Source organism: Leptosomus discolor, chromosome 1 (genome assembly GCF_034619465.1).
Source record: "Leptosomus discolor isolate bLepDis1 chromosome 1, bLepDis1.hap2, whole genome shotgun sequence".
In the NCBI taxonomy this organism is placed as follows: Eukaryota; Metazoa; Chordata; class Aves; order Leptosomiformes; family Leptosomidae; genus Leptosomus; species Leptosomus discolor.
Genome location: NC_141391.1, coordinates 12584360 through 12611905, shown reverse-complemented (window position 1 = coordinate 12611905; position 27546 = coordinate 12584360). Strand labels below are relative to the sequence as shown.

Here is a 27546-nt window from a genome sequence, read left to right as displayed (position 1 = left end):
TGAAAACCCTTCTGTAAATGCAAACATATTTGTGAAAAATCGTGCCCTGTGGTATAACTGTATCCTGAGGGAAAGTGGAGGAGGGGTCATTTGGCAGCCAAAAAAAATCAAAACTGTATCTCCTATACATGCCTGTCAAAATTTAGCAAATTGTAACAAATCACTACTACTGAGCCAAGTCAGGATCTTTGAAGTTGTTGGACCCTCACTGAAGACAGGTGTGATGAGGTGTCCCTTTTGACTTTCCTTAGTGTAAACTGGAAGTTGCTTTACTTCATAGTTTATAACATCATGTTGATCACCTCAACCAGGAAAGGAACCTTTGATTCTGTCTATAACTATGTGGACAGAGAGTTTGATCCGTGATGGTGAGATGGGGAGGAGAATGTTGCAGCATGAAAGGCAGCCACCTGGGAAGCATGCTGCCAAAGCACAGGGCCTGCTTCGAACATCTTCTCCATCGCAGACATCCTTGCTTAAACTCTAGTGAATGGCCCAATGGTATGCTCAAGGACTGCGTGGAGGTTTTTCACATGCTTTATGTTGACCTTTCAGAGGCTGAGACACTAGGCAGTACCTCAAGATCTTTGAATATTTGTTGTCCCTGATATTGTTGGCCTATTGCAGGTAAGTGTAAACTTCTTGGTTTATGAAAATGTAATGAATTTCTTTTTCTACGTTTATCTTTCCCTAGGTCCTGAGGGAGACTAATAAATTGGCTGAAATGGAAGAGCCACCTTTGCTACCAGGAGAAACCATTAAAGACATGGGTATGTGAAGAGGAAGTCCTTTATTGTTTGCTGAACAAATAGAATATCCATAGAGCAAAATACCTTGGCGGTCGTTGACCAGCAACAGCAAATTGTTGATGTTTTGAGAACCATGATCAGGTTGTTTCATTAATCAGGTTATTGTGCATCACATGAGCCAATGTAACTGTAAGTCTCCTCTTAGCATGTAGCAAATACAGGGCAATTCAACATCTCAGCATGAGTGATCAGGTAGGTTGTACAGCTTTACATTTGCTGCCTCCTGAGAGGACATGGATTGACCGTTTCAAGTTGTGCTTGCGACACAGTAATTTCTTGGGTTGACACAGCACAAGTGTGTGTAAAATCTCTGTCACAGACTGCAGGAGAGGATGCAGTGCTATAGCAGAGAACTTGCTGTGATATAGGGATGTGTTTTTTTGTTGTTCTTTTTTTCCGTCCAGACATTCTGACATACATCAGGTTTGCTGATGCCCTCCAGTCTTAGTAAGCTTCTTGATTAATTTTCTGTGAAACATTTTGCATTCATTAGTTTAACATGTTGCCTTTGTCTTAAAATAATATGGAAGAGTGCAACTTTAGTTCTAAGAATTAAAAAAAAAAAAAAAAACCAAAACCAAAAACCAAACCTGAAAATACCTCACAAAAAAACCCACCCAACAACAACAAAAAATAAAACCAAGCAAACTCCCCCCTGCCCCCCCCCCCCCCAGTGCTCAATCCTTTTCTCTACTCCTTTCCAAAGGACTCTGAACTCGTACTCTAGCCATGCACTGCAGACTGACATCTAACTCACTCCACAGGCATAGTTAGCTCTGACAGCAAGACTGTATTTTGAAGGGCTCCTGGAGAATGGTTTAAGAGATCAGAGTTAGCAGTGTTTTATCGGTTGGCAAATGATGTGATAAGCCACATAAGTCTGTAAGACTGGGTGGCGTTTGGAGTAGGCCAGCCAGCAGCTGCCTGGCCCAGCAAGAAGTTGAAGGTGGCAAAAAGGAAATCTTTATTACTCATCAGCAATAGTTACTTCCTGTTAAAAGTGTCGAGAAAGGCAAAGGTAATTCTCTTTGTTTTTTACAGGGAAGGAAAGAAAAATTATTTCAGGTAACCCAATAATCTAGGGAAAGATTTGCCCTATAAAAGACAGGAATTCCATAAGCAGGGGAATTGGTAAATCCTGGTTTCCAGTATCTTTCTCCCATATGGATTCTCTTATATCTATCAAACACTGAGCTTATTAGACTTTCCCTCGGTAGTAGCAGTAGTACAACCTCTCTGTTATACCTGACATCCGTTCTCACACATAGTGAAACATTTTAATGCCCTGGAGATCCCTATTTATCAGATAGAGACTGCTGAAATCATACAGTCATGGTAGGGTTACGGTCAGACAAGCCATGTGTGTAGGTACATGTGCAGTGTAATTAAGTAAAATTGTTTCTTTAGCAAACCAGGCTAATAAAATGTAAATGTGAAAGGTGGTGTAGCTTACAAGCCGTCAAGGCCAGTGTTTGAGAGCATGCCTGGGATTCCTTACCTGGAAAGCATTTTTCTAGCACCTTTCCTCTTTACCTAGAAAGCCTTTTCAGATGTAAATAGACACTTCTCTTATTAGTAGATTTTGTTTTATTTTTTTCAAACATTCTGAAATTACATTTTGAATAATGGGAACGCTAGTGGAAAAACCAGGCAGGCTGCCCTCCCCTTATTATGCTTCATGAGTCTGCTTTCAAACCTCTGTCAAACTAATCTTTGAAAAGAAGTGATTAAAAACCAGCCAATAATGGAACAATTGGTTTAATCAGAACTGGCTAGAAATATTTTGTGTTTAATTGTCCTTCGAACAAACGCTTGTAAATTAAAATAAATAAATAATGAAATTGCTAGCACGTGTGTATATATATTTTATTTTATTTTTAACCCAAAGTTCTGTGCTATGTATTTTGCTCTGAATTAGTTGTTCCTCATATTTTAAGAATCCTTCTCCATATCCAAATCTCAAGAGTCCGTGAAGACCGTGCAGAAGCAGAGCTGACATAAGGGTGATTTAGTTACATCAGTTGGTAGTGCCCTGGAGTAAGGCAGCCTCTCTTCCTCACTCCGTCCAGGCTAAATCTCATGGGATAACGGTAGAAGAAATTGAGATTCCCATCCTGACAGCCCAGTAGCCTCGTGCCTGGTGTGCGTGGTGGCTGTCACCTGGATGGGAGGCGAGCTGTTCTCCTGACTTCACACAGCCCTTGCGAAATGGATCCCATAGGGTTTGGAGGCTTGAGGTTATTAAGATGGTCCAGGGAGTTCTTTCATGGATCTGGCAGCTCTGGTCAGTGAGTCTCCTTCTGAAAGGATCTCTGAGTGTTTGAGGGGTGTCATTATTTGTTGGTGATAGTGTAAACCATTGCCACAGCACAGGCAGCCAAGTGCTTCCATGGCAGAAACCACTGCTGGGCGGTCGAGGGGAAGGGGGTGATTTAAACGTTGGCATTTTTAATTGATGTTAAGCAGAGGGGCAGTTAGGGGAGGTGTTTGCTGTGGAAAACCAGCAGCAGCTCTTGCATTTTGCTGGAAGAAGTGAGAAGTGTTTGAGGCCTTTTATGAAGGGGACTGTTTTGAGTCACCGTCACTCAGGCTCAAAAATAATTGAATTGTTGCAGAGTGACTTGGTTGCTGCCTTCAACTTTTGAAATCACTGGCAGCCAGGTGCTATACAGATTCATGGCTGCTGGAAATCACTGTAGCTCTGCTGGCTTTTAGCATGAGGGCCTTCATCCCAGGGTTGACACTGCGTGCACGGGTGTGCAGAAGGACCCAGGCATCCTAAAAGCCACATGTAGGAGAACTGCCTTCTCCTGTCCTTGGTGGCACAAACCAGCTTCCAGATGAACCTTGGCTTTTATGCAGGTTTTTGTCAGCTTCAAATATATACAGCCAGACAGGAATCATCTTCTCTTTTCACGCATGGTGTTCTCAGCTGCTGGCAATGCATTGCTCAGTAAGAGTAAACAGCTTGCAGTCAAATACTGGCTTTTTTACAGGGGTAGCAGTTCTGTGCAAATGTAGAATTCTAGGTGATGGTACTTGCCTGGAGTTCAGTTTATACCCAAACTCTTACGTTCTCTATGGAACTGAAACTTGCCTTGTTAGCTCTAGGCTAAAACCTCGATTAAGTTTGTTTTCATTTCATGACCTGAAAAATACAGCTCCCAAATATTGTTGCTGTCATAATTTTACTCCCATAAATTAACCATGAAATTAACAAGTTGTTCTTTTTTTTTTAAGCTAAGGATGTTACTTACATCTGTCCCTTCACTGGAGCAATCAGAGGAACCCTTACTGTTACCAATTATAGACTGTATTTTAAAAGCATGGAACGGGTAAGCTTTTGAAACCATCTGCTTTTGATGGCTATTCAATCTTTAGACCTAAATGTTCTTTGAGAGTCATTCTGTGTGAATCATAGCTATATGTTTGGGAATATAGGCATAAGGGAGCAGGAGCTGGGGATTTTCCCCCCTCCCCTTTTTAAACTCACAAATTTCAACTGTCTACAGGACCCTCCTTTTGTCCTAGATGCATCTTTAGGTGTAATCAACAGAGTGGAGAAAATTGGAGGTGCTTCCAGTCGTGGTGAGAATTCATACGGGCTGGAGATTGTATGCAAGGTAAACCTTTATCTCTGTTTTACAGTAGGGGAAGGGGAACATATATTTTAAAAGGTTTTCTCTGTAGTACTGTAGGAAAACTGCAAACCACTTCAGTCACTATGACTTCACACACTTCAAAAATCATCTAATTTTAAAAGTAGTTTTCAGAATTCTCCAGCTCCACTCATTTGAGATGAGGTCCAAAACTTTATTCAGGCTTTGTGGTAGGTAATGTCTTTTCTTTGTAGTGGAAACCTAGGCCTGCATCCCACTAATGCAATTCTCAGGGTTGCCCACCAGGCTATTCCAGGAAGACTCCAGTCATTGTGGAGTACAGGATGCCTTTCACTCACTTGCATTTCAAGAGCAAGAAAGGGGCACGTTTCCCCCTAAATCATTAGCTTATGTCTGCCTGCTGCTGTGCTTTGTGATGAGGGACTGGCAAGTAGTCTTCAGTCCTCCTCCAGGCTGCTGCTTCATTTCTTTTAAGGCAGTACATATTTCACATGTGCCTCTCAAGAGCCTTTGGAGTCATTGGAAATGCAATCTTCAATAAAAAATAATGTTTCATCTCCCTGTGTCTCCTTACTGTAGACCCACAAAGTAAATAAGACCATCATTTGCAGTCCTAAATCCATAGCTTCACTATTCACCAGGGCATGGCCCCTCTGCCTCCCTCGGTGGCCGTGTGGGGAGAGCACTGGATTCTGAACCTTGTAGGTCTTGGGCTGCTTAAAGCTCTTGTCAGAGCCTCCTCAAGGCCAAAAGGATGCAACTTGCTGGGTAAGGGCAGATGGAGGAATGAAAAGGAGTCCCAAACTGCTCTGGTCACTGCGCTGATTTTGAGGCACCAGGAAGCTAAGCAGACTCAGGCTGTGGGCATGCTGAGTCAAGAGCAGTTGATATGATTTGTACGAAATAATCCAGCTGCTCCCTCATCCTATTGCAGTCATGATCCTCCCTGGCTAATGTAGGCGTGCTTCTGCTGGCAAGCTAATTTGTTCCCTGTTTTGATCTGGATTCCAAGTCCTCAGCCATTTTGCATATGTGCAGATTTGCACACATGGTCAGGTTTGGAGTGAACTACATTATTTCCCTAGGATGTAGGAATTGAGAAACCCAGCCACAAACTATATCATGGGTATCTTCGTCCTATACAGCATGCATACATACATACATACATACATACATATATATATACATAAAACATATATGCCAGCCTGCTTGGCCCAGGATATGCAGAGTAGTACAGATACAGCATATACATCCTGAAATGTTCTGTGTCCAAGACCAATTACCTAATCTTAATTTTGTGAGAAAGCTAAGTCTCTAGCTGTTTCTCTCCTCCTCTGACTTGCTGTACCGTATTCATATGCTTCAACTTGAAAGCTCATTTGCTGCTGGTAGCTTTTAAACTGTTTACTGTGTTTGAGTTGTAGGCTTGGCTAGAAAATCTTGGCGTCTTAAAGATGCTTTATTTAGTTTCCACATTTGATTTTGTAATGAGCATGGAAAGGGAGGTCCTGGGTTACCACTCTTTGTGGAAACTGTGCTGCTGTGCAAAGTGCAGGAGTTCTCAGTTTCAAGACATCCTCTTGAGTGCTCCAAGTAGCTGGAAGCTTTAAAGGGAGATGACATTGTTTGCTTTGCACCAAACTGGCTGGACTTGGGCTCACTACCTGCAGTAGCTCTATGGAGCTACTTTATGAGGCTGTCCCTTCCAGCTGTCGCTTGGCACAGCTCAGCATGAGAGCCCAGGAAGTGCTAGGAGGTCTGTCTCACAAAGTCCTGCCCGTCAGAGATAGCTTGTCCCTGAGCGGGGCTCTTCCCTAGACTTCCAGCAGGTAGAGACCTTCCCGTGAAGGCAAGACCACTGAACCAAGCTCAGAATTGCAATACAACAGTTTTCAAAGTGTGATATTAAATCAGTATTAGAAAGAGCATCGTCATGTGACCCTATTTTGAATGCTGGCTTTTGGATTTGGAAGTGGTTCGGAAATCTGCAATTTGATTTCCTTTTTTTTTTTTCCTAGGATATTCGCAACTTGCGGTTTGCTCATAAGCCTGAAGGGAGAACAAGAAGATCCATATTTGAGAACCTAATGAAATATGCTTTCCCAGTTTCAAATAATCTGGTAAGTATTTTCTTTTCAGGTTTTACCAAAAAACACAGGGTGGCAGTAAGCTGTGGCACTAAGTCCCATCTACTTGGTACAGTGTTCACATGAGGTGCATTTTGTTGAAAGAGGAGAAATGCTGGGTTTTAAATCTGTTAGAATTAATTCTGTAGGAGTTTAAATCATACAGAAAACAGGAAAAGTCTACTACTGTGGGGCTGGATTTCGTCATGCATGGGGACTGACTTACTGGTACATCCTCGTAACAGAGGGAAAATATTCAAAGCACAGTGACTTCATCAGAGATTTACAGCTAATGGTGACTGCATTGCCCCAAATCTGGAATGCAGTTTGTCTGCTCTGTCTTGTTATAGCACTGCAATTTATAACACTCGCTTCAAATATGGTTGAAAGGATCTAGTTCTTAATATGTAAGAGTGTTCTTGCCCAGGTAGTCTTTTCTTTCTCACTTTAATAATAAACTCCTTTTGTCCATGAAGTACTAGGTAATAGACAAACAAGATCAGGGCTATAGAGGAAAGTATGTTGTTTTACTAATTACCTGCCATGGTGAATGTGTTAATCCTTTTCACAAAGCCTAAAAGAAAAATAGTGCAGTGGGAGCAAAGAAGGACCAGTCATGAGTCACTATTTGAGATATCATACATCCTGGAAGTGTGCTTTGAGTGGGGCCTTAATGGTAAATTTTCTTTCTTTCAGCCACTTTTTGCATTTGAGTACAAGGAGGTTTTCCCAGAAAATGGATGGAAGGTATATGACCCCACTTGGGAGTACAGAAGACAGGTGGGTATTGTGCCATGTCCTTCCTCATCCTCTTTACTCTTCAGAAGTGTGGCTCTGTGCAGGAATATAATTACAGGTCACATGGAGCAGAGAATGATCCTGCTAACAAATGTCGTGCAGGCTGGGTTAGGACATTGTTCTCCATACTGCAGTGACTGATGGCAGCAGTACAGCTTTAGGGATAGTAGCATCCACTGGTGGAGATTACTTGGGCTGCAGAGAGCTGACTTCAGGCTTCGGTAGGAAGAACTATTGCTCTGGTGTAGTCGTCAGCCACTGCTGGCAGTGAGGAATGGAGGTTGTGTTTCACGGGTACAGGCGTTTGAGTACATTGTTGTTTCACACCTCGGCTCTTGCTTGTATCAGTTTTAATTCTTTCCGTTTTTTCCTGTGTCAAACAGGAACTTGGAAGGAAAAAAAATGTGGAATGCCTTCATTTTCTTGGGATATAGGGATCAACCTAGAGAGTGTTGTGATTAACGGTAGCTTAGGACAGACAGTTGTAGTGTGTCCAGAGTAGACTGGTCAAAGGTATTAATGATCATGGAGTGGCAGGCTGTCAATTGGGAATACTGTGGTAAAAACTTGAGTGGTCCTCTCTGGGGGGAAAGATGGGAGAATTTTTGATTTTGATTTTATAATGAAATCACTCTCATCATAAAACTCTCAAGTAAAGGAAACTGCACAATTTGGTGACGCGTTTGCCCTGGACACAGTAAACCTCTGTCTCATCCAGATCTGCCAGGGTAAAACCAATTTTCCTTTGTGAAATTAAGAAATTTTAAGCCATGTAATTTAAAGATTTATTTGGGCCTTTCCCATAAAACAAAACCAAACTAGACCTCTGTCCTAGCGTAGTGGTTCATCTGATTCCTGGCATCCAAAACCTAAGGAAAGGATTCATTTTTGTAGCTCTAGTCTTCTAAAAGCTGGGCATGCCTTCTAAATTGGTTATCTAGGCCTGTCATTAACAGATGGGGAGACAGCGCTTCACTGTTGGGGGTGATTTGTTCCCTCTTAAAATAGCTGCCTAAGATAGATCGCTGGCTTCTAGGCTGCTAATTGAAAGTGAGATGCATCGTACCTCTGCTGTCTTCATTGCAAAAAAATCTATATGTTTTGCAATGAGGTACCACAATCTAAAGTCCTAGTAGAGGCAAACTCCGATCATTTGTAATCAGTGACACACTGACACATTGTATCTAAGATTGACTTTGACTAATAAGAGCAGATAATGCAGTGATTATTGCTTCATTTAGGATTTACCTCTCTCTTGGTAGTTATTTTAAGGAAAGATCTGTTTATAAAGAAGGATCTGCAGCCCAAGCTGTATGGGCAAGATGCTCCTTTATAGGGCTGAGAACTTTGGAGTAAAGATTAAAGAATTCCTGGGCTATCAAAATAATCTCCACTGAAAAGCACATCATTCACTTAGCTAAGCTTCACTTAAAACAGATGAAGTACAAAAGGCATTTCTGCAATGCCTGGAAAAAGAAGGAGGGGTGATCCTTGAGAATCTGAAGGTAAATTATTCCAATTTCTTAATCATAGCATGTCTATTTTCAGAACCCAAGCTTCTATGTCCTTATTAGTTTTTATATTGTGATTGGCTGTACCTTAAATTTGGCAGGAGCTTGGTTACATAGTGAGAGGATACATACATTTACATGCATGTGATTTGCAGCTCTTCACGGCCTTTCTGTAGAGAAAATGAGGCTCTGGGCTGTGGTGTCTTTGTTTCTGGTCATGTGAGGTAGCACTGTTGTGTCACAACTGAGACATTGCTGCATCATGTACTACTTTTGTTATGACCTGCTTTTGTATAATTTTTGAGCAGACAGGAAAGCCTGACTGCTTTTATGTCAAGAAACCAAACTAATGTCCCTGTACTGAAGCCCCTAGTCATTTGCTTACATTGGTAACTGCAAACATGAATCCAAATCAGGATCTTTTGCAGCCATGGCCTATCTGAATTTTACCCATGGTGGGCCACAGTTGTTCCCATTCTAGATCACGCAATTCATCTGTTCCAGTAGCTTATCTCCAAAAGTGACCAACACCAGCTGCTGAAGAAGAGGCAAACTATATTGCAGTAGATGTTTATGTTGTGATCTGGCCAAGAGGAGAATTTCATCCCTTTCATTATGTTGATTTAGGTCCTGCAGCATGAAGCTTTATGTCCCCTCCAAAACTTTTAGGTATTTCAGTCTGTTTATTTAATTTCAGTATTTATAACTATGGATGTTCAATTTATCTGTGTGAATGTCTTAGCCTTTTTTCTTAATCCAAACAGGTTCTGTTAAAGCAATAACAAATACTACACTAAATCAGGATTATGTCCTGAAATGGCAGCAGGGATTCGTTAGCAGTGAAACAAAACTGGCATCATCAAATCAGATAATGGGATTACCTGTCTCTGACTGTATGAATTGTGATCAGAAAGAGAAAAGCAGGACATATGCACAGTCTGCAGGACCTTTTGGAATTGGTTTAAAAACTATTAGAGAAGAGCTGGCCTAGGGCATAAGCAGCCCAGCAGTATGGCCAGGTGTTACCTTGGTATATCTTAGGTCAGGTCAGTCATTTCCCTCTGGGAGCAGGGAGACAGAGAGAGGAGGGGACACAGAGAGAAGAGGGGAGCAACAGTAGAAGCCAACTACCAAGCATCCAGAAGAGACTTTTAGAGTAGGATCCATGGTAGGATCTATGTCTGCACTGGTAGACATGGCAAGTTTGCATGTGGTATGATTTATTTATTATAATTTTTTTTTAGATTAATAAAAGGTGTTGATATGATAGAGATTGTAGCAATTAGGAAAGAGCTTCAGTAAACCCATGACTTCTCTGTTAGTATTCTTGGGAAAGATGGAAATATGTAACTTATTAAAAATCTGTGATTGTGTAAAACTGTGGGGAGTAATAAACAACCGGTAGAGAACAAAAAGAACTCAGAAAGGTTTGGGATTTAGTCAGTAAATGGAATCATATGTGGCAAATGAAATTTAAAACTGAAATTGCTCCCTGATTTTTATTACACGTGGGCTGGCACAGTATAAAACAGAATTGCAAAGTGAATAAGACTCAGTTGAAACTAAAAGGCCTTGAGATGCCTTTGGAGTAACTTCAAGCTTTCATTTTCCTTAACAAGGTGGGAAGCATTTGGAAACTATTAGGAGGGGTTGTGAAGCTGGAAATGTGTGATGTTTCCCTACAGAAGGCATGCTCTTCTAATCCTATGCTTGGGCATATGTACAAGGGAGATGCACTATAGGGTTGTGGTTGCTGCCTTCGGAGAAAACGTATAGAAATTAGTAATTCAGAAGAGGAGCTGACCTGTTTTGAGGACAAAAGAAGTGCCCAGCATTAGTATACAAGCAGAGTGGGAAAGGTAGAGCATGAGAACAGCATCCTACAGAGGATTGTTGGAGGTGACTTAGGGGAGTAAAATGGGAACTGAACTATTAAATGTCCCATGGTTTAACGGAGGTCCTGCTTATGCTAGGTATGTCTCTACAGCAAAGCAGATCACAGCGTTCTCATGGTAAGTGGACACAACCTGGGCTGAGTACTTGGCAGAGGGACCAGCTTGGCTCTGGCAGCTGTAGCTTGTGTCAGTGTAGGGATGCACCTGAGTGCGCTCAGCCTCTTGATATCTCGTGGCTCAAACCAACTTTGAGGGAGGCACTGCTGGTGTGTAACTCGTGACCCTCCCTGCTTTGCCCGCTGCAGCTCAGGGAGTACTTGTGTGGCTAAGCTCAGAATTGGTCTACTGGATCCTGTAGAGAGATGTGACTGTGTGTAATTCCAGCACGGAAATGATTTTTTGGTTTTTTCCCATCAATGAAAGATCCTTATGTGCTTAAGCTTAGACATATGCTTTGCAAGGTGGTGGTTTCAGTGCCATGCTGGTGTGTATTCAACATCGTGTGTATTTTTCCCTGCAAACGAAGAAACTCCATCTTCTACAACGTGCGTAGATCAAGGGATAACTGGAGCACAGGTCATTAAATTAAGGCATGAACAACTATACAGAGGGAAACCAAGTCTGGTTTGTGTGTGGAGATGACACAAAGGCTGCGTCTCTATGGTTAGATGATACAGTTGTAAGGAGTGTTCCCAAGCACTGGGGCACCTTCATTGCAAGTTCCAGGCATAGCTTTAGTCCAGGCTGTTACCATCCCTCTTTTGAGTGAGTGTGTTTGAGCACCTTTAGCCATGCACGAAGATACTCGTCCAGCAAGATGCATGCAGATTGGGCGTATGAAGCAATTATTTACTGGCTCACATGCAAAAAAGATAGCAGAGATTTAACTAGCTACTAAGCTGAGCATTAGTACTTACCACCTCAGAGAAGGCATCTGAGGAGACTTTTCTGGCCAGATAGGCACCAGTGGGAGGAGAAGGACCAGCCTCTGTACCTCCCTCAGTTGGGTGGTTGTTGCCATCTTCCACCGGTACTGTCAACACCAGCTCACAGATGACCCAGCTCTTGGCCCCCACCCAATGACTGCCTACTAAACTAGTGGTTTTTCCGTTTGGATTTTACACCATTTCATGATGTTGTTTTCCCTCTTGAAACCTTGAGCTACCAGCAATCCCCCTCCCAACCATCCTCTTCCCCTATCTGCAGGTTTACATTTCTTGCTTTTTTATAGATTTTCACACAGCTCCTTTGCATGGCTTTGCAGTGTCCTTGGAAGTCTGAGCCGTGGTTGTGCAGCTGGGCCGCATCAGAGCTGGGACCTGAAGAGACAGTGGGGCCCTTGTGGAGTAGAGAAGAGGGAGGGCTGCAGGGCCAGCTCACCTGCTCCCAAACCTGGGCACAGTTCAGAGGCTGACGCGAGCCAAGGATCACCAGTAGGCAGTTGGGACAAACTGCCCTGTTTTGAGCATAAATGAATTTTAATAGCGTGGGTGTGAGGTGCACTGTGCTAGCTGGTCTCAGTGAGAACGGACATGGGCACACTTAATTTCTGACTATTGATGTGGTCGTGTTGTCTTCTTCACTTTGCCCTCTGGCAGCAACCAAACAAGTGAATTCTCCTAAAATCAGGGTCCGCTAGCAGCATTAGTTTACCTGGAGAAGAGAGACCTTGTACAGCAGTCAGGGCAGCAAGCGCTGGTCACTAATGTGGACACCCAGCAGCCATGTTCCCTCGCAGCTTCAGGACCATCACACCTGCTGTTAGCAAGGTGTGCCTGGGCTCCTCCTGCAGGTCCACAGGCAGGTGGCTCCCAGAGCCGGTCTGGAGCCTGCAGAGGCTTCTTGAGTTACATCTGTAACAGTTTGGGTTGGTTCAATAGTAGGCTGTTGGGTGCTTACAACTTAACCAGGAAGCAGTGAAATACATCTTATATGAGGAAAATACCAATGTGCTTTATATCATGTTTAGCTTTTCCTATTGATTCCAGCTGGAGAAAGCTCACATCTGAAGGAGAATGAATAAATGCAGAAGGTACACTGCGTCGTGGCAAACATCCTGGGAAGATGCAAATTCATCTTCTCTTCTAGCCCAATTCACTTATTTCTGTTTGCTTCGAGTCCTTAGAGAAAGTCACAATCTGAATCCAAAGCCCTCTTTGGGTGGTGCCATGACTCAAGGCTCCTGTGCCAGAGGAAAGAGGACATTCCCTGTGATTCAAAGGAAATTTGACTGCTGACACGCAGCATCTTTTCTTTCCTTGGGAGCTTGTCATAGATTTTCATGGTATGGGCTGTTGCAGGGGAAAGATTTCATTCAAATTTGTCAAGGTGGCAGCTGAAAGGCTTAGAGCTTTGGAGGTGGTGGTTCTGGACTGAGCAGTGTATGCTGAAGCTGTTCTGCCCACCACTGTGAAGAGGGTGCTAGTGACTGCTTGATCTTCTTAGTGGGCACTGGTAGAATTGCAGGGTAGAACAACAAGGAGTCTTTCTTCCATATCACTGCCCCTGTCAGCTCCTGTCTTCCTTGCCAAGAGTGTGCCAACAGCATAGTTTTAGTTCAGATTTGGGGGAGGTGAAATCTCCAAGCATTGCTGATGGATCCATTGCAGTGCTCTCATGTTCTTTCTAGGACAGGACTGAGGACAGTTCAGTAATTTGCCGTTAGTTCACTTCCAGATAGTAACCAGTTTGATCACAGCTGACAAACAGCTAAGAGCAAGAGTCTCGCTATACCCTGGTTGACAGCAGAGCTGGTGGACTCAGGAGATTCCATCCTTGCTATGTACAGCAGGTAGACCTCTGAGCATGTTTTACCCATCAGTAAGCTTGGACTGTGTACGCACACAGTTTGATGCCTGTTTCTGCCATTTCTTTGGCTTTGGGCAGTGCCAAAAATAGCTTTCCTTTAGGGTTTTGGGGTACTCATGATCCTGGCAGCTCTGCTGTTTCCTTCCCAAGGAGGGCCCCAGAACCAGGAGTGGTTCACAAGCAGGGTGTGACCAGTATTAGGCAGAAGATCTGTCCTTTCCTCCTATTTCTGACCATGATCTGTTTTGACAGCATGACTCACTGCTCTGATGGGGAACCGGCTGCAGTCTGTGTGGGTCAACCATAATTGCCACAGCTCATCTGACTTGTGGTAGATTTGTCATTTATTTCCTGTGGGAGCCACAACAGTGGTAATCAGTGTCCCACCGCCCTCCTTAAAATGAAGTACTGTTTATTAGAACAGAAGTGTGTATTGTTTTAAGAGCTGGTGTTCCTCTAAAACAGACTCTGTGCTTAACAGTCTGGCCATGTTCACTGTAGTAGATCTGTCTTCCCCACAGAGATGCTTTGTGTTGATGCTCACCCTTGCTGCTAAAGGGTCTGTTTAAATCTCTCCTTGCAGGCACACAGTAGCAACCGTATTGTTTTGATCTGTTAGCTCCCAGCATCAGCCAAACTAAGTCTGCAGGTTGGCAGGGTCCATCCCCATTGTACTTCGGGCGTTACCTGGAGGTTATCATCTGGGAAGCTGTTGAGTGCTTCCTCATCAGGGCATGCTGTGCATAATGATGTGCAGAGATTCCCTGCTCTCCCAGCCCAAGTCAGACTAGTACAGCCAGTGAGCTTAGTCTGAGAGGAATGCAGGAGTTGCACATCGCTGTCCAGATCACACACAGTCATGCAGCTCGAGACATACAATTATTAGGTTTTTGATATGTTTAGGGGATTGCACAGCTGAGCCACAAACACTGGACAAGGCACACAACAGACTGATTTTTTAGGGGGCAGTTTTACAGCCTGTTCTCCCTTCTGTTTTCTCCCTCGTCCTGTCTGGTAACTCCACTTTCCATCCCCAGTTTCCACCCACCGCATGTGAGCTAAGTGCCAAGAGAGGAGTGAGGACTGTTGGTCACCCATTCTGTCCTTCTCCTGGCTCCCCCGTAAACACCATGATGAGGCCAGGCAGTATGTTAAAGATGCTCTCAGGGGGATCACCTGTGTTGCCACATCCGTAGCCTCCGCAGTTCTTTCGCTAGGTGAGCCTGCCTGCAGTCTTCTGGTTTTCCTGTTCTTCAGTGACCTAAGCAAAACATCTCTGGGAAGAGGCATGAAGTGCAAGTTACCAAGATAATTCAGTGCCAGGCTCCAGCCCTATATGTCCTTCATTAACAAAATTTGTCTTGAATTTCAGGTCTGGTGTTTTGACTGTGCTGAAGTCTCAGAGCAACTCATTTGCTAACCTGCTGTTGTTTCCTCTTTAGGGAATTCCCAATGAAAGCTGGAGGTTGACCAAGATTAATGAGCGCTATGAGCTGTGTGATACATACCCTGCCATTCTAGCTGTGCCTGTAAACATTCCTGATGAAGAATTAAAGAGAGTAGCATCTTTCAGATCAAGAGGACGCATACCAGTGAGTGTGACAAAAGAAGTCACTTCGATGTGCTTCTGTTACATACTTTTGGGCCATAAATAATACCAAGGTCAGGCTGAGTGGATTCCAGGGATCAAATAAATGGTCAATGGGTAATAGAAGTGACAGCAACATGTTCAAGGAGTTAGAAAGCAACATTATCTTCTGAAACTACTGTTGTGAAAAAGATGTAGACTAAACCAAAATGAGAAGATAAGTTAGCACAACCCAGACCGAATTGCAGTTCCGTTCCTGGGAAACGCAAAGCAGCCCTGTGTGGTTGTTTACAATTGTCTGGCCTGCTCTGACTTTCAGGATAGAGGAATACTTAGTGACACTCTTGAGGAAAATGCTTATTAAATGAAAGTAAACCAAAACACAGTTATGACAATTACTTCAGCAGTAACTGAAAATGCACTGTTTTACTTCTGAAGTCTATAGAAAACCAAATCTGTTCCTAAAGTGCTTAACATTTACATGGTGTAACGCAGAGTAGGACATAGCCCAATGACTGCAGAGTGAGAAAGTGTGTTTGACTCACGCAAGAGCAAGAAAACAGTCTGCGTCATATTTAAAAGGCAGACTTAAACCTATTCAGTCACCTCTTGCTTGTTCAAACTTTGGGAAAGCCACCAGGACGAATGAGTAAGGACAGAAGAGTTCTTTCTTTCATTCAATCATGACTTAATAAAATCCAGCCTTCTGGAACCAGCTAATACGTGGCAGGATCCCAGAGCAAGCCATTACAGGTAAAACACTTCACTGGTTTAATGAAGCCCATTTTTCCTGCATTTCTTTCTCATTTGTTTTTGAAGGTATTGTCATGGATTCACCCAGAAAGTCAAGCAACAATCACTCGCTGTAGCCAGCCAATGGTGGGAGTGAGTGGCAAGCGAAGCAAGGAAGATGAAAAATACCTTCAAGCCATCATGGATTCTAATGCTCAGTCCCATAAAATCTTCATATTTGATGCAAGGCCTAGTGTGAATGCAGTAGCCAATAAGGTCAGGTGCTTTTTCCTCTGTCTAAAGCTGAAAATCTAGTAATTTAGAGCACATTTCCCACCACCACTTCAAATTGTTCCTGACGATCACAAAACATTTTCCAAGGTGAAGGGAATCGCATGCAATGATCTGATTCTCTAGAAAGACTTTTACACCTGCACTGGTATCTGTAAGGTATCGGTGTGACCACTAAAGGTCCATCTGAATTAATCTACAACGGGAAATGAGATTGGAAGGGAAAAAAAAAAAAATCAAAGTGGTACTGAGGTCAAACTCTAGCACCCTGGATCTTGTGTGTCACTCACTGTTTCTCACTTCAGATCGTTGAAAGACTGCTTCATCTCGCAGCACCAGAACTCTCTCCCTGTTAACCCTGATGGGAGCAGGCGATACTCAGCACTTCTGAAAATCAAGCATCATGATCTTTAATTTCAAAATATAGGCTGGGGATCTTTAATGTCTAGGAGTGTGGCAATGTTCTTCCTGCTGTTACAGAATCATAGAACAGTTTGGGTTGGAAGGGACCTTTAAAGGTTATCTAGTCCAACCTCCCAAACCCCTGCGGTGAGCCAGGATGTTTTCAACCTTGTCCAGCCTTACCTTGAATGCCACCAGGGATGGGGCTTCTACCATCTCTCTGGGCAGCCTGTGCCAGAGTTTCACCACCCTCATTGTAAAAAATTTCTTCCTTGTATCTAGTTTGAATCTACCCTAATCTACCCTTCTTTAGTCTGAAACCATTACTCCTTGTCCTATCACAGCAGGCCCTGCTAAAAAGTTTACCCCCATCTTTCTTATAAGCCCCGTTTAAGCACTGGAAGGCTGCAATAAGGTCTCCCCAGAGCCTTCTCTTCTCCAGGCTGAACAACCCCAACTCTCTCAGCCTTTCTTCACGAGGGAGGTGCTCCAGCCCTCTGATCATTTTCATGGCCCTCGTCTGGACCCGCTCCAACAGGTCCATGTCTTTCTGGTGCTGAGGACTCCAGACCTGGACGCAGCACTGCAGGTGGGGTCTCAGTAGAGAATAGAGGGGCAGAATCACCTTCCTCGACCTGCTGGCCACGCTTCTCTTGATGCAGCCCAGAATAGTTGCCTTTCTGGGCTGCAGGTGCCCACTGCTGGCTCATACTCCGTTTTTTGTCCACCAGCACCCCTAGTCCCTTCTCCTGAGGGCTGCTCTCAATCCCTTCATCCCCCAGCCTGTACGGATACTGAGGATTGCCCTGACCCAGGTGCAGGACCTTGCACTTGGTCTTGTTGAACCTCAAGCGGTTCACATGTACCCACTTCTCCAGCTTGTCCAGGTCCCTCTGGATGGCATCCTGTCCCTCAGGAATGTCAACAGCACCATTCAGCTTGGTGTTGTCTGCAAACTTGCTGAGGGTGCACTCGATCCCACTGTCTGTATCACTGATGAAGATATTAAACAGCAGTGATCCCAGTACGGACCCCTGAGGGACGCCACTTGCCACCGATCTCCATCTGAACATCGAGCCATTGACCACTACCCTCTGGATGCAACCATCCATCAAATTCCTCATCCACTGAACAGTCCACCCATCAAATCCATATCCCTCCAACTTAGAGAGAAGGATGTTGTGGGGGACCGTGTCAGAGGCCTTACAGAAGTGCAGACAGACGACATCCATAGCTCTTCCCTTGTCCATTGATGTAGTCGCTCCATCATAGAAGGCCAGTAGGTTGGTCAGGCAGGACTTGCCCTTGGTGAAGCCATGCTGGCTGTCCCAAATCACCTTGCTGTCCTCCATCTCCCTTAGCACAGCTTCTAGGAGGATCTGTTCCATGATCTTCCCGGGCACAGAGGTGAGGCTGACAGGTCAGTAGTTCCCAGGGTCCTCCTTTCTACCCTCTTTAAAATTACGTTTCATGCCATCACTCTAAGCCCTGTTTTAATGGTAGAACTGCTTTGTTGCACTAAAGCTCTTTTTTTTTTTTTTTTTTTTCTTCTTTCTTTTTCCCCCCTAAATTTCCCTTTCCTGCTGCTTAGTGAAGGCAATTAGTGTGGGGGATATACTCCTCTATAATAGTATGGTAGATTTGTAAATGACAGAACAGTGAATCTAATGAGCTAACAGCTTGAATGGGGATAAATGATAATTACAGAGAAAAAGAAGGCTTGTAATGTGATATTCTTTGGTAAAAATTATAGCATTCATTAACTATTGCAGGAAACAGACACAAAGTGTGTGCCTGTACATGTTTGTTCCAAATTGTAAGATAAATCCAACGTTTCCTGCCTGCTTTAGGCAGCACAATCACTGTGGTATTTTGTGAGCTGATATTTGCGTAGGACAAATGATTGGGATAAAGTATAAAATGTGGTTTTGCTTAATGATTTGTATGTGGATTTTGTTCTTCAGGCTAAAGGAGGGGGCTATGAGAGCGAGGATGCCTATCAGAATGCGGAATTAGTGTTCCTGGACATTCACAATATTCATGTTATGAGAGAGTCTCTGAGAAAGCTGAAAGAAATTGTGTATCCCAATATCGAGGAGACTCACTGGCTGTCTAATTTAGAGTCAACTCACTGGCTAGAGCACATCAAGGTATACTTGTCTGCATCTGCTGGATGTGGTTAAGTAACTGTAAGTCTGTACCAGTCTATTCACTGGGAAATGTGTCCAGAGCTATCTCCAGTGCTGGGTTTTCAATTAATGAGAAATTTAAAGATTTAAACTAAAACCACAGTTTCATGGAATGGGGAATTTTGAGGAGGTGGGAAGAGAGGCAAGGGCGGGCGTTGAAATAGTGAAAGATGATGTTTTGGAAGTGAAGTGTGTTACTGGGCAATGTGTAATGGTGAAAGCCCTGGTTAGAGCACAGGAGTTCCAGGGTTTCCAAGCTCTTGACTTGGGGATCCTCGACATCTTGGCATTACTGCCTGTCCAGACCAGCGAATGTTGGGAATCGGTGCCCTGTCAGCCTTTCAGGAAACCAAGCAGAGTCAGAATGAGTGCAGCAAAATGCTTCAGCTTCTACAGATGTTGGTTTTCAAATTAAGCTTTTTATCTCTTAAAAATGTCCAGCTTACATTGTCGACCTGCTAATGCAGAGGAGGCAGATCTGCTCCTGGGGCAGTTGCTAGGCAATGGCCATTCTGTGTTCGTGTCAGACACAGAACGCTCCTGTGTTTAAATCCTGACCTGGCCAAGGACTGAGCTTAATGCAGGGGCTCTTCTAGAGCTGTCCTTATACTACAGTTTAGATGTGATGTCATCTTGCCGGAACAAAGAACGTGCTCACCAGTTTGCTGTCCTAGTTATAATGTAGTTGGAACTGATTTACCATTCTCCTTGAGGCAGATAGAGCCCTTGGTTTGTCCTGTGTTGTCACTAGCCATTTTTCATTTATAGTTTCTGTTCCAAAGAGATTTTGTAACCTTTTTTTTTTTCCTTGTCCTAGCTCATTCTTGCCGGAGCCCTTCGGATCGCTGACAAGGTGGAGTCAGGGAAGACCTCTGTGGTTGTACACTGCAGTGATGGCTGGGACCGGACGGCCCAGCTCACCTCTCTCTCTCTGCTCATGTTAGATGGCTACTACCGAACTATCAGGGGCTTTGAAGTGCTAGTGGAGAAGGAGTGGCTGAGCTTCGGCCACAGATTTCAGCTGGTGAGTCACTAGCCCTTGGAAACACTGAACAGAAAGTTATTGTCCACCTTGAAGGATTTCAAAGGAGTTTAGCCTTTCCTGTGAGAAGTCTCCCAGCTGAACTCGCAGAAGAAAGGTGAATGCTGCTGCTGTTGTTTTCTGCCTATAATTCCAGTCCTCTCTTAACCTCCTTGGAGACAGGATTGGTTAGATACAAGGAACAGGTGGTATTAAATCTCTCAGGTGCCTGACTGATACGTCGTGATCCCATGCTTAGGCTTGCACTAACAGTGTGCTTTGGGTTCAGGAAAGGCATTTCTGCTGGGAGTTGGCAGAGACCACTGGGGTATTTTTTGTTTCCAGTTCAGTCCATTTTCTGAGACTGCTTGGACACTGTCATCTATCAAATGCCTTGGTATTGAAGAGGCTGGGGAATTTGGTTATGGCCTTGACCTCACATTTTCTTCAGGCACATTTTATTTTTGGGGAGGCTTTTAATTGTTTAGGTAAAAGATGAGCAGTTTGAAGGGGGTCCAAGAGTAGGTCGTGGCTGGGTCCTTGGATTTGGCAGAGAGGCAGCTTTGTGGACTTGTGACACAGCAGTTTGTTACAGTTTGCACTGATGGGAATTGACAGAGCCTTTCAGTAGTACCCTTTCAGTCTTTGTTCCTGTTGTGTTTTCCTTGTAGCTGTTCTCTTGTCGTTTAATTTTGGCAAGGGCTAGAACAAGGTCTGTTCACAGCACATGCAATGGTGGGCTGTGTAGTCAAATGCTTTGAGGAACGTGGGGAAACTGAGGCACTAGAGCAACTGAGGTTCTGCTGCAGCAAAACTGTTACCTGGTGTTTGAACGATGAGCATTTTAGCTTCCTTGTTTATACAAAGAAGATAATGATACTGATTTCCTTTGGTGAGGGGAGAACTGCATTACAGAAGAGGTTGTTACATGTTCTTGTTCTGTCTTTGTATCATACTGAGGGCTCCTGGGTAATATACAACCACTAACGTACTATACTAGTTATAAGGAATCGGGCCTCACATGTCTTGGCCACCCAGCACGGTCTGGGTTGGAGGCCTACTCCTGGGGATGCTTTCATCACAGCCTCTCTTGAGGTGGCAGGAGATGGGCTGGGTTAGTGTTTGTACAGCGCTTGGGAGCTGGGAGGTGTTGTGTGACGGTTATCGCTGCGTGCCGTGCCTGTAGGTAGTGTTCAGATCTAGCTCACTGTACTACTGAAGTAGCCAGGACGACAGCTGCAACTGAAGCAAAAAAAGCATTCTCTTTTTTTTTTTTTTTCCCTTCTTAACTTCAGCTATTAACTGAAATCAGTGCCAGCATAGCATCTGGAGCCTCTACTCAAACAACTCATGTTTTAATTTAGCTTGAAAATATCCCCATAAAGAAATTTCACTTCAAAGACAAAGGGAGTAGCTGTCCTTTACTCCTTTACCCGCTGATACGGACAAAACAAAATCAAGACTCATTTGAACCTTATTAAAGCTGTTGGTAAAGGTTTGGGTGACTGAGAGGAGACCCCAGCAGTTTCCCCATGAAGCCCTGTGTGACTCATGTTCTTTGTCCTGCTCTGTTTCAGAGGGTTGGCCACGGAGATAAGAATCATGCAGACGCGGATCGCTCTCCTGTCTTCCTTCAGTTCATCGACTGTGTCTGGCAAATGACAAGACAGGTAAATTGCTGGGTGGCACACGTGTCCGCAAAGCCAGTGTACTGAGACATGGCACAGTGTCTGGCCACAGGAGGAAGTTCCATGCTGACCTGCACAGCCTCTCCTTCCTGGGCTTCTGCTCTTTTCTTGACTCTGGCAACAAGTTTCTTGGGAGTTTGTTTAGCAAAGAGGCTGAACGCACAAGTGTGCAGGAAGGCCATGATGTTGGCTTGCGTCAGATTAGCTAGTCAGTGGGTGCTGCTTACCTACGTGCTGCTATAATAAATGTGAGCTTGTGAGAAGCTTGCCTCGCCCTGAAAGAGGGGACAGCTGCCTCACACTTACCGTGGGCGGGAACAGACACCCCAGCCATCCTCAGTAGCCCACTGTGCCTTCAGAAGCGTGACTTGAGCTACTAATTAAGTCCCTAGCATGGTGGGTGCAGACAGATCCCTGTTGCCTCTGCTTAAGCTGATCCCATAACCAAACCTGCAGCAAGACATGCATTTGCTCCATTTTAACTTCATCTGAAGGCAAAGATGCTGCTCCTGATTCATACGTGATGTACACACAGAGCTGAGTTACTCACTTCAGACCAGGCGTGGCAGAGGCACAGTTCAAGAGAGATCCTCTATGGTTGGGAGGTTTATCATAGAATCATTAGATTGGAAAAGACCTCTAAGATCATCAAGTTCAGCTGCCAACCCGACACCCCCATGCCCACTAAACCGTGTCCCAAAGTGCCACATCTACACATTTTTCAAACACCTCCAGGGGTGGTGACTCCACCATTTCCATGGGCAGCCTGTTCCAATGTTTGACCACTCTTTCAGTAAAGAAATTTTTCCTAATGTCCAATCTAAACCTCCCATGGCACAGTGTGAGGCCATTTCCTCTCATCCTATTGCTTGTTACTTGGGAGAAGGGACCAACCCCCACCTCACTACAACCTCCTTTCAGGCAGTTGTAGAGAGCGATCAGGTCTCCCCTCAGCTTCCTCTTCTCCAGGCTAAACAACCCCAGTTCCCTCAGCCGCTCCTCATCAGACCTGTTCTCCAGACCCTTCACCAGCTTCATTGCCCTTCTCTGGACACGCTCCAGCACCTCAATGTCCTTCTTGTAGTGAGGGGCCCAAAACTGCACACAGGATTCGAGGTGTGGCCTCACCAGTGCCGAGTACAGGGGCACGATCCCTTCCCTGGTCCTGCTGGCCACGCTATTGCTGATACAGGCCAGGATGCTGTTGGCCTTCTTGGCCACCTGGGCACACTGCCGGCTCACGTTCAGCGGGCTGTCAACCAGCACCCCCAGGTCCTTTTCTGCCGGGCACCTTTCCAGCCACTCGCCCCCAAGCCTGTAGCGCTGCTGGGCGTTTTCCACAGGTGTGTGAGACCTGGAAGGTTTTTTCTGTCTGCTGTGACATAAAATGTGTCACATGGCAAATGTCAGCCATGATCAGGCAGTTCACTGAAAAAATTAGGCTCGTCACAGATTAAAACAGGTGAAATGGAAAAGGAGGATGCCACTATATCAGAAGCTGTACCATATCCAAACAGAGAAAGAGGAGGGCTTTACCATCATCACTTTCATCGTGCTCTCCTTGGGTTGCTCCTACAAGCAGGCATCCTGGCCTGGAGCTGGTGAGGTCAGGATGTTGCAATTGGGGCAACCTGGGAAGAGAAGGATGGTTTGTGAGGGAGGAAGGCCTCCTGCTCTCCTCTCCCTCACCCCAGCTTATCTTGGCAGTTGACTGCATGCGTTCGTACTGACCCTTTGTGGAGTTTCAGTTCTCCCTGTCTTGTGTCTGATTGTTACTGTGTGGATTGTCAACAGCAAATGGCCCCTACCGCTGTTCCTCCTGCTGACCTGGGTGCAGGATGCCTCCCTGCTGTTCCCTCTGCGAAGTGCTGGGTTACACACAGAGGTTACTTCCATTTGGCCCCGAGAAATTGCCATTTCTTTTTATGCATTATTTCACATGTGCTTCAGCCTTTTGTTCACAGTCTCGTTGCATGGTCTGTCATGAAGGACAGGCATAACAGAGCAAGTTTCAACTTGAAGCAGCACTGAGTGTGTATAAACACAGCGGTCAGACCCTTCAGACCTCTGGCTTTTGCTCAAAATTCCTCTCTGCACATGTAAAGCAGCTTTCCAAGTGAGAAACTCTTTTCTTCTGGAAAGAGAAAATATGATCCTGGATATCCAGCCAGGCAGGGAACAGGGACGAATCCTGTTTTAGAAATCAAGAAGAGTGGCTGACTTCTTACCAAGACCGCAGAGTGGGAGAAAGCTTATTTGCAATTCACAGGATCACAGAATATTAGGGGTTTGAAGGGACCTCAAAAGATCATCTAGTCCAACCCCCCTGCCAGAGCAGGAGCACCTAGAGTAGATCACACAGGAACGCGTCCAGTCGGGTTTTGAATGTCTCCAGAGAAGGAGACTCCACCACCTCTCTGGGCAGCCTGTTCCAGGGCTCTGTCACCCTCACAGGGAAAAAGTTTTTCCTTATGTTAATGTGGAACCTCCTGTGCTCCAGCTTGCACCCGTTGCCCCTTGTCCTGTCATTGGCCATCACCAAGAACAGCCCGGCTCCATCCTCCTGATGCTCGCCCTTTCCGTATTTATAAACATTAATGAGGTCACCCCTCAGTCTCCTCTTCTCCAAGCTAAAGAGACCCAGCTCCCTCAGCCTTCCATCAGAAGGGAGATGTTCCACCCCTTATCCCAACCTAATTTTCTGGTTCTGTCTGAAGTTTCCTACAGCATTTGAGTTCAACGAGTACTTCCTGATAACCATCCTGGATCACCTGTACAGCTGTTTGTTTGGGACCTTCCTGTGCAGCAGTGAGCAGCAGAGAGCGAAGGAGGTAAGACAGCTTCTCTCCAAGGTGGAGGCCTGGCACGGTGATTGCTTTAGCTGGCCAGATATTCCTAGAGCAGTTGTTTCAGCACTCAAAGATAGCGGTTGATGCAGGTCTGGGTAATGCCAAGCCTCCTTCTTAACAGCTGGGACGTGGGGTGTTACTTTCTTTGTGCAAACTGCCGTCTGTTGGAGACTTTACATTTTGGAGCAATACCATTTCCCCACTGCTTTCAGCTACTCACTGGTGGCTGAATAGCTCCTGGTGTCTCCCAGGTAGTCGGAAATGTGATTTTTCTTTGAACTTCAGTTTAATATAAAATTATCTGTGGAAACTGTTACCTTTTTGTCCTCCCTTTTCCTTGAAGTAGTCTCTTTAGGTTGCTTTTAACTACCAAGTGTGCACTGTCATTCTGCACACACAGGTTACAGCAAGTAACTGGTCTCAAGGTGCGTTCTTGCTGTGCCTGCATTTTTCTGGGAGATGCCGGAGTTGCTAGCGCGAGGAAGGACGTGCCTCTAGGTCCTGCAACCAGCCAGCTCTGCCCTGCAGTCTGGTCGAGGTTTGTGTGCCAAGGGAGGAGCGTATAGACGTGTACAGTCAGACCCACTCCGGAATCGGAGGGAAAAGCAGTGGCACTCGTTGTCTCACCTACCTAAAGGTGAAGCATTTTGTCACCAGAAGGTTGCAGCCTTAGATCACAGGGGTACATTGAGGACAGTGCTGTGTGGACCTGATGTAATTATATTTGATACCATGTTGGTTACAAAATAGAAATAATAATAAAAAAAATTACTGTAATACAGAAGTGACAGCATTGTACTGTAGTGAAATTGGGGTCCTTGTCTCTCTAGAGTCCACAATGATTGAATAATTGTAATTTCCAGAGAAAACTTGCATGTTGTCTGCATGGGGGTTTGGGGTGGTTTTTTGGGTTTTGTTGGGGTTTTTTTAAGGCCTCAGCCTAGCAAAGTGCTTAATCTAGAAAGCACTTGGACACTGGTTTCACTGGGACTATTCGCAGGCCTAATTATTCTACTAGATCAGGGCCCAAGTCAAATGTTTTCTTTTTTGATTTGCAATTAAATACTCCAGCAAGTCTTCCAGGAGCACTTTAAAGAGGTGAAGTTTAACTGAAGTTCACGTGCCGGTGTCCCTGTGCTGGGCTGGTGGCGATTCCCAGTCTGTGTGGGCAGCTGGGGGGTAAGAGGGCATGTTTCCATGCCAGGGTGCATGTGTGCTTGCCTGCATCCATCTGCTTTGATTACAGTCACTACATCAAAAGAACATGTTTTGTTGGGGGTTTTTAAGCTACGAAAAGGCAACAGCTCCATATTAATGACAGGCACAGGTAGATGCTGTTACACTTGGTAGATAAATGCTGCGGTTCGTATGGGAAATAAAGCCTCCTCCACTCCTTCCCTTACAGGGCCTTCCAAAAAAGACAATATCACTTTGGTCTTACATCAACAGCCAACTGGAAGACTTTACTAACCCCTTGTATGTGAGCTACTCCAACCACGTCCTGTATCCCGTGGCCAGCATGCGCCACCTCGAGCTGTGGGTCGGCTACTACATCCGCTGGAACCCCAGGATGAAACCGCAGGTACGTCCCTTCCAAGAATCCTACTTTTCTTTCCCTCTCTGCTAGTACTAGTGCCATCATTTTGGAGTTCAAGACTTTTGAAGCACAAGAGGTCATGCACAAGCTTAAGCTGCTGCTGCTTAGATCTGAAAACAAAAGCAAGTAAAGGAAGGAGCAGCACCTACAGCTGAGCGGTGCGGGTGCTCAGCTGGAGGTTGCTGCCTCCTGAAACCTGCAGGAGCTGAAGATACTCAGTAGTTTGGAAAATTTCTTACTTAGTGTATGAGGAAAATAAGCTGAATGCTCTCTTTGTAAAAAAGAGCCTAAACCCCCAAGGCTTCATTGGATGTGAGATTCTAGACCTGAGCTTTGGAGCTGCATTTAGATTACCGGCAGTAGCAGCCTGCTGTGTGCTTTGTCTGCCTGAGGCATGGGGGTCTGACTGCAGCCCTGGTACACTCTCGAACTCTGGCAGCAGAGAAACGGGCTTGCCTAGGGCAGGCACCCGAGACAAGTGTCTGAACGTGGCCCTAAATCACTTTTTTAATAGGAAGGAACAAAAATTCGTGAATTGCCTCAATATCCAACCGCAGTTCACAGCTTTGCAAACCTGGGACATTGAGTACAGGAACCCAGCAAGTTCTTTGCAGTACTGTTTGACAGTCAGAACTGTGTGAAAATATTTAGATAAACCTGTACTGTTTTGTTTTCCTGCAAAGCCAGGCTGAGATGCCAAGGCCAGCGTTGCCCAGAAATGACAGAGATTAGCGTTTTGCAATTGTTATCTTTTAAAACACTGAGTTTTCTTTAGCCACCATTGTACAATGCACAGGGGATAAAAAATGAGCATCCCAAAGCAAGAGCAACTCCTCGCTTACCCCTGGGCTGCAGACAGTGACATAACCCCCGTACCACCCCTCCTTCCCTCGTAGCTGGGTGCCAGGCCAGCACCAATGTTTCGTGGTCAGGCTTCCACCTCCAGCACTCAGCTGTGCGTTTTCTTGCAGGAACCTGTCCACAATCGCTACAAGGAGCTTCTTGCCAAGCGGGCCGAGCTGCAGAAGAAAGTGGAGGAACTGCAGAGAGAAATCACCAACCGTTCCACCTCATCCTCTGAGAGAGCCGGCTCTCCCGCCCAGTGCGTCGCTCCTGTACAGACAGTTGTATAATACAGACTTTTTTTGCCAAGTACTGTCCCAGGACCATGGGGGGGGGGGGGGGGGGGGCAGCTTTTCTGAAACCCTCTGGATTTCCAGCGTGGTGTCTGGGAGATGCCAACCTATTTATTTATTTCTCTCCAGGGTAATTTATTAGTACTGTAGCACTAGAGGAAGCTTAAGCAAAAACAAACAAGCAAGAAAACAAGGCCCCCTATGCAATTAACCTTCTCAGTGGCTAGATTATAATACAAGCTAATTGCACTTGCCACCTAAAAGAAACCTAGAGCTTGCTCTTTGTTCACTGATGTGCTGGAAATCACTTGGCTTTAAAGAGAGACTGTGCACCAGAATAAAGTACTGTGGAGGAAAAAAAGTCGACTCAGAAATTTGAAAAAATCTTCCTTTGCTAAAAGGAAACATCAGATCTGACTGTAGCAGCGCCTAGAGTACAGCTGTGAAGTCGTTCACCCTCCGCTGGTAGTGCCTGCACAGCCGCGC

At 45.0% G+C, this 27546-nt stretch overlaps 1 protein-coding gene across 6 annotated transcripts; it reads left to right on the top strand.

Moving 5' to 3' along the window:
- The first annotated feature begins 709 nt into the window (after positions 1 to 709).
- On the top strand, positions 710 to 27082 carry MTMR2 (myotubularin related protein 2). 6 transcript variants are annotated; one of them, XM_009954352.2, is made up of 13 exons: positions 710 to 770; positions 4050 to 4144; positions 4322 to 4432; positions 6448 to 6549; positions 7252 to 7335; positions 15010 to 15159; positions 15975 to 16163; positions 18545 to 18730; positions 19587 to 19793; positions 21368 to 21460; positions 24196 to 24309; positions 25733 to 25909; positions 26896 to 27082. In XM_009954352.2, the coding sequence occupies exons 1-13, from the start codon at positions 725 to 727 to the stop codon at positions 27055 to 27057; spliced, it is 1716 nt and encodes a 571-aa protein (XP_009952654.1). In that variant the 5' UTR covers positions 710 to 724; the 3' UTR covers positions 27058 to 27082. The 6 variants fall into 6 exon arrangements, with proteins under 6 accessions (XP_009952654.1, XP_086337867.1, XP_086337872.1 ...); XM_086481741.1 differs by lacking the exon at positions 7252 to 7335; XM_086481746.1 differs by lacking the exon at positions 15975 to 16163.
- The last annotated feature ends 464 nt before the right edge of the window (positions 27083 to 27546 follow it).